This window comes from Megalobrama amblycephala, linkage group LG21 (genome assembly GCF_018812025.1).
Source record: "Megalobrama amblycephala isolate DHTTF-2021 linkage group LG21, ASM1881202v1, whole genome shotgun sequence".
In the NCBI taxonomy this organism is placed as follows: domain Eukaryota; kingdom Metazoa; phylum Chordata; class Actinopteri; order Cypriniformes; family Xenocyprididae; genus Megalobrama; species Megalobrama amblycephala.
Window position 1 is genome coordinate 21,423,421 of NC_063064.1, and position 11,360 is coordinate 21,434,780.

At 39.2% G+C, this 11,360-nt stretch overlaps 1 protein-coding gene across 1 annotated transcript; it reads left to right on the plus strand.

Moving 5' to 3' along the window:
* Window positions 1–1,845: 1,845 nt before the first annotated feature.
* Window positions 1,846–10,230, plus strand: adnpa (activity-dependent neuroprotector homeobox a). The gene is made up of 4 exons (XM_048172098.1): window positions 1,846–2,217; window positions 6,613–6,725; window positions 6,818–6,907; window positions 7,012–10,230. Exons 2-4 carry the CDS (start codon window positions 6,618–6,620, stop codon window positions 9,709–9,711), a joined length of 2,898 nt encoding a protein of 965 aa, XP_048028055.1. The 5' UTR covers window positions 1,846–2,217; window positions 6,613–6,617; the 3' UTR covers window positions 9,712–10,230.
* The last annotated feature ends 1,130 nt before the right edge of the window (window positions 10,231–11,360 follow it).

Consider the following 11,360-nt stretch of genomic DNA (forward strand, 5'->3'; position numbering starts at 1 on the left):
CAGGCGAATCTCAACATAACACCGACTGTTACGCAACAGTCAGGATCATTAATATGTATGACCCCAATATTTGCATATGCCAGCCCATGTTCAAGGCATTAGACAAGGGCAGCCAGTATTAATGTCTGGATCTGTGCATAGCTGAATCATCAGACTAGGTAAGCAAGCAAGAACAATAGCGTAAAATGGCAGATGGAGCGATAATAACTGACATGATCCATGATTACATGATATTTTTAGTGATATTTGTGAATTGTCTTTATAAATGTTTTGTTAGCATGTTGCTAATGTACTGTTAAATGTGGTTAAAGTTACCATAGTTTCTTACTGTATTCATGGAGACAAGAGAGCCGTCGCTATTTTCATTTTTAAACACTTGCAGTCTGTATAATGCATAAACACAACTTCATTCTTTATAAATCTCTCCAACAGTGAGTAATGTTAGCCCGTTAGCCACGGAGCACTATCAAACTCATTCAGAATCAAATGTAAACATCCAAATAAATACTATACTCATATGATCCAACGCATGCATGAAGTATGCATGACGAACATCTTGTAAAGATCCATTTGAGGGTTATATTAGCTGTGTGAACTTTGTAAATGCACTGTATTATCGTGGAGAGCTGGGGGGTGGGGCAGGGAGCGCGCAATTTAAAGGGGCCGCACGCTGAATCGGTGCATAGTTAATGATGCCCCAAAATAGGTAGTTAAAAAAATTTATTTAAAAAAAATCTATGGGGTATTTTGAGCTGAAACTTCACAGGCACATTCAGGGGACACCTTAGACTTATTACATCTTGTAAAAACTGGTTCTAGGGCACCTTTAAAGTTATAATGAAACGGAAGTGGTGTATTGTGATGTACCGGGTAAACAAGATTCTGGGGGGAAAAAAGCCTGGTTCTTGGTTCAATCCATCAGTTGTTTTTATTCATCTGAGCTTGCAGTCGATTGTGGAAGGGTCAAGTTAATTTCCCCAGAAGGTCTAGTTATAACATTTTTTTTTTTTAATTACATGGTGTTTATAAAATGAATCATTCATAGATGAAACATTCACAAGATCTATAACATGAATTTAGAAAATAGCAACCACTTTGGTTCTAGTTTATGCTCAAATATTTCTTTTGTTGGCAGATATACACTGCAAAAAATGTTGTTCTTACTTAGACATTTTGTCTTGTTTCTAGTCAAAATATCTTAAAGTTCTCAAATCAAGAAGCACTTTCTTGACAAAATTAAGTGAGTTTTTCCTTAAAACAAGCAAAATAATCTGCCAATGGGGTAAGCAAAATAATCTTATTTCAAACCAAAAATAAGGTTCAGTTTGGATTAAGATTATTTTGCTTACCCCATTGGCAGATTATTTTGCTTGTTTTAAGGAAAAACTCACTTAATTTGGACTTATTTTTCCTGAAAAGAAGAAAATAATTTTTACTTGCTTCTTGATCTAAGAATTTTTAGATATTTGGACTGGAAACTAGATAAAATTCTAAGTAAGAACAACATTTTTTTGCAGTGTAGTCTTGGACTTTGACACTATCAATGTTGATGACATTGAACCAGTCATATCACTAACACCAGTGAAAAATGAACCTAAACTGAGATGTAGTACTGTACAATGCTATTTTAGCAGAAACTATTTACCATTGTGTTGTAGTGCATCTTAATTTCATAATTTCAACTGTAAACACAAGCAAATAACTAATTCAAGCTACACTTTGTGCAATTCTTTTGGGAATCAACAACTTAAACCTACTTGGTTTGTCTTGTGTGGCGGTGATCAATGGTCCCCAGACATCAGTGTGGCCCCTTTTGAACTTTACACAAATATATGTCATTTCCGTTTGCAACTGTCCGCCATTTTGAACAGGCTGGGCTGGTATGTGGAACAGTCTCGAAGAGAAAAAAGTATTTTTTCAGCCTAGTGTTTATACTGGATTGACACAACAGGCTATCCAAATCGTGCATTACAGAACAAGTTCATGGGGCCAATAGAATGTGTCCTGTAGTATGTGTAAATCCAGTTGAGGACACATGGTGCGGATTCTCAGGATGAGTTGCTTAAATCCACCGGCGGCAGCAGCGGCGCGAAGGACTGCAGCATCTGCCCGGGCCGAATAAACCACAGTCTGTCTCTCCTCTCACTCTAATCATTAATTTGGACTGAAAGTGAAACGCTTGAAAGGAATTCGATGCTAGACCGTGAAGAAAAGCAGGTAATGTGCCAGTATAAACGTCTGTTTTTCTTCCTCTGGCATAAGTGCTTTTGTGTGGAGTTCAGTGTGCACATCAAACATCCCGTTGCTAAGCTAACGTGCTAACTGCATATATGTGCAGCAGTAACAATTGTCATGTTATCGCTAAACTAAGTTTTTGTTTTTAAACGAAATTTTAATTTAAAAGCACTTTACTGTCATTGCAAAGTTGGTACATGCTGGTCAGAGCAACGCAAACGTAACCTGTCACAATAAATGGGTATTATTTTGCCTAGCCCATCAAAAAAGGCCTGCTGTGGCCTGTATTGTCTAGTGGAGTTGCATTCAAAGGAGCAGCTGTCCCAGTTGCAGGGCTGCAGTTGCGGCATGTATTGTGTTTCAGAAGTTAGGTTTTTATTAGAGTGGTTTGTTTACATTCTGCAAAACCATTTACTGTGTAGTACTGCATGTTTAGTGTGGTTCATTGCCCATAACTGATAGGCAGTGAACACCTACTGAAATCATATTTCTAATTTTTTAATAACTTTTATATTTACACTTCACTATTTTTCACGCACTTTTTCACATTTTCGAGTGCACAATGCTAAGTTTAAAGGAATAGTTAACCCAAAAATGAAAATTGTCATTATTTACTTACCCTCGATTTGTTCCAAACCTGTCTGAATTTCTTTCTTCTGCTGAACACAAAAGAAGATATTCTGAAGAATGTCGGTAACCAGTTGATGGGGCCCCATTGACTTGCGTAGTATTTTTTTTTTCCATACTATGGACGTCAGTGGGGCCCATCAACTGTTTGGTTACCCATATTCTTCAAAATATCTTCTTTTGTGTTCAGCGGAAGATAGAAATTCATACAGGTTTGGAACAGAATTTTCATTTTTGGGTGAACTATCCCTTTAATATTCTTAAAGGGATAGTTCACCCAAAAAGATGGATTTGTACCCAAGCTTGCGCAGAAAGGAAATTTACAATTTATTTTATTTTTTTATTTTTTTTTACTGTTGTTATAAATAAGTGCTTGAGGAAGAAGTATCTTCAGCTATGTGATGGTCTCAGCAGATCAGGTTTATTATATTTGGGCTATGCATGCACATTTACATAGTAAATGTTTTCAGTTTCAGTTTTTTTTTTTTTTTTATATATACATGTATGAGGCATGTGATATGTATTCTGTAGATGCATTTATACAAGCAGATACTGATGCTTTTTTGTTGTTGTTGATTTATACATTTTGGTGAAGCACATTTCCTTTAAAAAAAAAACACAAGCAATTTACCTTGTAAATTTTTCTGCATTTAAAAGTTTAACATAAGTGTTTATAGGAATAGTAGGCCTACTTAAATTGTTACTTCACCCAAAAAATAAAATTCTCATCATTTAATGAGTTATTCCTGAGAGATTTCTGTTCCTTCATTGAAAGTCAATTCACCCAAAACTTTGAGGCTTCAAAATCACACATTAAATGTGGTAAAAGAAGCTTAATCATACTTGCTGAACTCATGACAACAAACCTCACTGGTTCTTGTGGAAGCTAAAATGTGCTTGTGTGACACACAAGAACAAACCTTATTGGTTCTCTCTCTTCAAGTAAGTATGGCTGAGCTTCTGTTCACCATATTTGATGTGCTCTATGAATGTGTATTGATCTCAAGCAGGCTCTAAACTTAAACAGCAGTGGCACCGGTGCCACCAAATTCTACAGATGGTGGAACCAGCACCAGCATCTCATTTGGTAGCACCGCACATGTAATATTAATAATATTACATGTTTTGTCTCTCAGAAATGCACATTTGACAGTAGCCTCAGTTGATAGTAGCAGTAGCTTGAACTTGAGTTGGGATGTGGATGTAAATTTATCTTCATTAACAAAACCGTAACCTCTGTAAAAATTGTAACAACCTTATTTTTATAGGGTAAAATTTAAATATACTGACTGAGTTAGGACTCTTATTAAAATTAACCATTAGTCTTCCACTGTATCATACATCATAACCACAGGTAAAACCACACATGGCACCTCGTTACCAAGGTAAATGGTTTCTAGGGTATTGGTTATGGAAAACAGTAGCCTAAAAAATCTTTAGTATTAATACAAATGCACAAAAACTGCTATAGCTTAATAACAAAAAATACTGCTATTATTTTCCATTACTTATTTAATACATTTAATGCATGTTTACATCAATAACAATAAATTTTGGTACGACTACCCCACATTTCTGCCACAATACCATGGTTACAGTTAGTGTTACTACAGTAAATTGATGGTAAATGTTTTTGTGGATTGAAAAGCCTTATAACTGGACTGGATTGTTGTGACACAATGTTTCTCCTGTTTTCCATGTCAGCGCTGTTTCATCTGGATTTAAAGTAGTTTAAGTTATTGAGACATTTGTGGTTTTTATCAGAACTCTGCACCAAAGTCAAGCGCTTCTCATTGGATCTCACAGCACTGTTTAGTGCTCAGATGGTCAAGTCTGATCAGTGTGTAAACGCATTTGCTCTAAGCTTGTGCTGCACTGTCGTATGGGCCGAGCTGATAAATGGTCCAAGCGATGTGGTTCAAACGAGTAGCACTGTTCCATTCAGCTTTTGATGTGTTTCCTTTGTCTTTTAATGTTTCTCATGTGCAACAGAAATGCAGCGCTTAACAGTTAGGCCAGGGGTCGGCAACCCAAAATGTTCAAAGAGCCATATTGGACCAAAAAAAACAAAAAACAAATCTGTCTGGAGCCGCAAAAAATTAAAAGCCTTATATGAAGGCAACACAGGCTGTAAGTGTATATTAGCTATATTAGCCTATCAAAATGACTAAGTAGGCTACAAATACATAATGAGGTATTCCCGAGGTATATATTTAAAAACTGCTGAAAGCTACAGAAAAAAGAAGCAAATGGATCGGTGCAATTCACAGAAACAGCTGGACTCCAGCAGAGAAACATGGATTTGCAGTTATCATTTTGTGTCAAATTGTCGGATTTTGAGGTAAAATCATTCCATATATATTGTATTGTTATATATTATGTTGACAAATCATCTAATAAATATTTTCCATCTTATATTCTGCATAATTGTGTGTTTTCAAATAAACACTGACAAAAACTATAGGCTACTATAAAACTATATGTTTTAGGGATGGGCAATATGACGATATAACATTGATATAAGTGATTACGCCGATTTAAACCTACCTATATTGTAGTTATTCACAGGCAGATTTGCTTTATGTATTTCCCCGGCGTCAAATCAGGCACATATAAATGTCAGGAAACACGACTCCTGGCTACATGTCAATATCCATGGATTAGGTTTATTTGACAAGTTGTAAGAAACACTTTCGAGTCCAACCTTTAGTGTAATTCGTTTGTTTTTACTCGCGTTTTCGCAGTTTCCTCTATTAAATCCAGTCATGCAGCAGGTTCTTTTGCCAATCAGTCCAGCTGAGGGAGCGCGCTTTCGGCGGGAAAGTGACGTCGATGGCTATGACGCAAATCTTCGTTGACAGAAATGTTGAAATTTAATATTTAGTGTACACACATTTTTACAGCATTGGAAAACGTTAAGAATGTTTGTGTCATGTTTGTCCTCCTACAGAAACCATATGAAAACAAAAAAATATATTTTTTCCATTTTCATACATTTTTTAAAAAGCTCCAGGGAGCCACTAGGGCGGCGCTAAAGAGCCGCATGCGGCTCTAGAGCCGCGGGTTGCCGACCTCCGAGTTAGGCAAATCAGTAGTGGCACCAGTGCGACCTCTAACAAAATTTAGTCACGCGGTCAAGAAAAATATTGCACCATTTCTTCACAGTCTGGAGCCCTGACAAGCCTAAATTAAATCTGTCAATCATATAAAACGATAGTATCTCTTCAGAAGCTTGATTCATGGAATACTTTTACGATCTCTTTATGAACTTTTTGCAGTTTTGCCATAATGGACTTTCAATGGTGGGACAGTAATCTCTCAGGTTTAATTAAAAATACCTTAATTTGTGTTTCAAAGATGAGTGAAAGCCTTATGGGTTTGGAGCAGTATGAGCCTAAGTAGTTGATAAAATTTTAATTTTTAGGTGCACTATCCCTTTAAAATTGTGTAGTGTCATGTATACACTCATGCGGCTAATAAAAGCTGGGGTTAACATGCTGTGATCACATTAATAGCAGAATACTACTCACTTTTATCCCTGTTAACCCTCTGTTGAATAAGTTGATTATGGCTGACTGCAAATAGACTACAATGAAATTAGCAACCGAAAACCATTGCTTTTGCATGATGCTGCATCCCTAACGTTAAGTGCATAACAAATATATATTGGTCTGCACAACATAAATAAAAATTGCTGAGTACATCTTTAATTATTGAGAGCTTAACTAAAAATTTTCTTTTTATACATAGAAGAGATGTTTCAGCTTCCAGTGAATAACCTCACTCGGCTGAGGAAGGCCAGGAAAAAAGTCAAGAGACTGCTGAGTGACATTGGCCTTGACTACTGCAAAGAGCATGTGGAGGTGATTATTCTTGAATTGTCACATCTGCTCTGTTAATGCATACACTTAAGACTTTGCTTCACTGATGTTATTTCCTGTCTATCTTCCTGTAGGACTACAAAGATTTTAGCCCCAATGATTCTTACATGAAACAACTTTACCTTGACATTTGTATGTGGGATCCATCCTGGACAAAGTCACAGGTATATTACCCACAGCCACTGCTACAGAAGTCCTTGAGGCAAAATATATTTTTTCACATTTCATAAACATTTTGTAATTTTGCTTTGTTTCTGAAATGTTGCAGGATTATAGAACAAAGCAGTTTTGCTGCTCAGATTGCCCGTTTGCCTCCAAGTATTTCTCTGCCTACAAAAACCACTTCCGCAATGTTCACAGAGAAGATTTCGAGAGCCGAATCCTTCTTAACTGCTCCTATTGCACATACAGTGGGAACAAGAGGACTCTGGAAACCCATGTCAGGCTCTTCCATATGCCTCACAATATGGTGCGCCAGGGTGCGGCCGGCCCTCACAGAGCTCCGGTAGGGGTTAGGGACAGTATGCGGGTAGACAAGCCCTTGCTGGGCGATCGAAAGGAGCTCCCGGTGTACTACTGCAAGAAGTGCACCTATCGAGATAGACTGTACAATGTGGTGCGCAGGCATATCTACAGGGAACACTTCCAGCATGTGACCACACCTTACTTGGGAAAAAACTCAGAGAAGCAAGAAAACAGCGTGGAGGTCCCCGGCAACAGTCATGGAATTCACTGCAAGAGCTGCCACTTTACGCCTCGTTCTTATGAAGCACTGGTGCAGCACGTCATTGAGTTCCATGAGCGCATTGGCCATCAAGTTACCGCTATGATCGGGCACACAAATGTCATAGTGCCGAGGCCCCAGGCGAACCTAATCCAAAGGGGCGTTGCAATCACTCCTGGTGTGCGTCCTCAGACACCTCAAATAAATCGCTTCAATATGCCTAAAATGGTGGGGTTACCTGTCGGTAACCATTTCAAGCAAAGCCTTGCAGGCAACTCCATGCCTGGTCAACCAGTGCGCGTTACACTACCTGATAAAGCTTTTGTGTCTGGTGCGGTCTCCCAGTCACACACGGGAAAACAACTTGGTAGCTTTGGAGTCCATGGTGCTGCACATTTTAATGCCCAGTCAGCTTCCTTCTCACCCTCACTGAAGAGCCTACCTCTCTCTTCATCAGTGCATGCTGCTACTGCCACATTGACGTCACTGCAGGCCAAGAAAGCTGCAGCCAATGCTCTAAACACCTCACAAACACAAAAGTGGAAGATTTGCACCATCTGCAATGAACTTTTCCCTGAAAGCGCATATAGTGCTCACTTTGAAAAGGAACATCAGGCTGAGAAGGTGAGAGCGATGGCTAAATACATCATGAAGATCCACAATTTTACTAGCAAGTGTCTGTACTGTAATCGTTACCTACCCAGCGACTCTTTGTTGAACCATATGTTAGTGCATGGGCTATCATGCCCGCAATGTCATTCCACATTTCACGAAGTTGAGAAAATTGTAGCACACAAGCGGCTGGCTCATCCTAACGAGCCAGGGGATCCACCAACTGGTTCTCCTCTCACATTTGATCTCACGCTTCAACAAGGAAGTCCCAAAAATGTTCAGCTTATTGTAACCACCTACAACATGAAGGAGGCTCCCGAAGGCTCTTCAGCTGCCAATCAACAGCCACAAAACAGCGCCATGGCTAAGCCTGCAAAGATGGCTGTTAAGCAGCCAGATACCCAAAGTGATTCTGTGGTCCGAAACATGTCCCAGTCTTCGGTGTCGCAAAAGAAAGAAGTTGGTAAAACACTCTGCCCACTATGCTTCACTATTCTCAAAGGTCCCATCTCGGATGCCCTAGCCCATCATTTACGGGATCGTCATCAGGTACTCCAAACGCTGCACCCTGTAGAGAAAAAGCTAACCTACAAGTGCATCCACTGCCTGGGAGTGTACACTAGCAACATGACGGCTTCCACCATCACGCTCCATTTGGTGCACTGCCGAGGTGTTTGCCAGACCCCCAAAGGCACCAAGCCCATCACAAGCGGACTGCGTTCACCTGGAGCTGGGTCTCTCAAACGTGAGATAGTTACCCCAGATCCATCTGACCCCAAGAGAAGGAAGTTGGTAGACCAGTCTAGGTATTACCCTACAGTCTTTGTTGAGAAGCCAGAAGAGCCTGTCGTGTTGGCCTTAGATCCGAAAGGTCATGGCGACAAGTCCTACGAGGCACGGAAAGCTTTCCTTACAGCGTATTTCAATCGGCATCCCTACCCTTCCCAACGAGAGATCGAGAAACTTGCTGCAAGCCTCTGGTTGTGGAAGTCTGATGTCTCAAGCCACTTTGCCAATCATCGACGCTCATGTGACCGAGACTTAGTTACCCGCAAACCTGTTGTGTTACTAGGCTTTAACATGCGGGCAGTGAGCCAGCTCAAGCATGACATGAGCTTTGACGCCAACTGGCTGTTTAAAGTCAACGACGATGAAAAAAGCGCATTCTCAAGGACCTCAAAATTTAGGCTGAAGTCTCCTGTTGGTTTCTCTGCAGACTTAAAGGAGGAAAAGCAGCCATTAAACACTGGACAAAGTAGTCAAAGCAACTGTGCCTTCAAGCCATGCCCTGGATCATCCTCAGAACCTATTGCCATTGACTCTGACAGTGATTCAGAGCCAGAAGTGATACCTAATGAAAATCTTAATCAACAAACTGCGGCGTTAAGGTCTTCAGTAGTTCAGTCCCACACAAAAGGGACATTACTGCGAGAGAGCTTCCGTTGCGAAAGAGATGTCAGGGGGAGCAGAAGTTCTCCCAGAATTGGGCCAAAAAGTCTAGATGGCTCTGTTTCTGGTTCCAGTCCTGATGAAGCTACCTGGTCAGGCAGCATGTCTTCTGAAGAGAGCCACTACAGACCAGCGGGACGTTTCGAAGTGAAAGGGAAGAAGGTGGGGTTGCTTGGTAGATGATGGCTTGTGGTGATGGTCCCCTTTCTCTCTAACTCTACAGGCCCAGAGTTGTAGGTCAGAGTTTTTACCTCACATTTGGCTGACGGTTGAACGTTATGATATTAACGGACTTGTAACATGTAAAGCCAGAGGAGTTACACACTTTTACTGAAAGTACGGTTTACTCTCAAACAATTCTGCTGTCAAAGAGCGGAAAACTTATTATACTGTATCCTTTTTTCCCCAACTGACCCATAGTCCTTGGTGTTTTTTTTTGTTGTTTTTTTTTCTCCTCTTTTTTTGTATACTGTTCTCTGTATTTAATCATACACTTGTTGGAATTGTAACAAAATTGATAGGTCTAATGTTTTTTTCCTGATCAAATAAAAGGACCGTGTAATTTACAATCAAGTGCTTGAATGTTCTTTTTTGTTGTTGTTGTTGTAAAGAAATGCTGAATTCAATTGTATTCAGAGCATTTGGTTGTGCTAAATATTTCTTACTGGAAATATTCAATAAAGGAAACTCTTTCAATTATTATACATCAGTATTATCTCAACAAATAAAAAAACATCTTTTCTTCATAGTCTTTTTTTTTTTTTAATTCTCAAGTAGGACTTTACAGTTGACCTCTGTCTTGACTATTGTATTGACACCCCACTTCCCTTAGAGGTCACTGTCTATAAGATCACTGTCATTCGTTAATACACAGATTATAATTTTACATAACACTTTCATGGCAGCTGCATCTTGCCAAGTCAGCAGTCCTAAAACTTGTTGGTCATGTTAGCTTGACAAATGTCAGTAATGGTATAGTCTTTGCACAAACTCTTGTTACATCATTAGGATGATTTAATTTAGAGAAATATGCCAAATTTGCATTGTGTGTTGTTTAATTCACAGAAGGTATGGTTGCTCAAGTATTTGTTTAAATGTATGGGTGTCTGTATATTGCCGTTTGTGCTCTGAAAATGGGGAAAATGCACTGACACAGTAGACTTTTGATAAAAAGATTTAGTAGTGGACGTGTATCATATGTGGTTCATATTAGCAAGCATTTGTGAGGGAAGAGAGACTGAGAAGGACTGTAACGGATGTCGTTTTAAATTTGCTCTGTTGGTCCTGTGGTTGCTAATCTCTCGCAGTCATTTGTCACCATTTCCCCAATACATGGCTGGCCGTCCCAGCAGATAAACTCAGTGAGGACAAAACAGAAAAAAATAGATACCCACCTGCCACTCAGTTTTCTTGTTCAACGATTCAAACATGGACACACAATATATCTTTTATTTATCTCATATTATCATGTCTTTTATTTATCAAGCACATAATATTTGTGCATAGATGTTTTCAGGATCTAACACTGTGTAGTAACTGTCACTATAAAAGGCTGAGATAAGACATTGAGATAAAGATTGAACTACTAGTTTATGTAAGCCTTTGCAAATTATAAGTGAAACCATTTCTGAATGAGTCAACCAGGGGTTACGATTAGGTGGCATCCACAGATGTTCGTGGTTTTACGTGAGATGTGATCTTTTCTTGCACATGACTCTTGCACATGACTAATGATCAATCATGCAATGATTTGACCTCGGTATATGCAAGTATGCAAATAATGTTTTATTTCTGGAATAGCTCCATGAGGTATACTAGTTTAGTTTATTTTA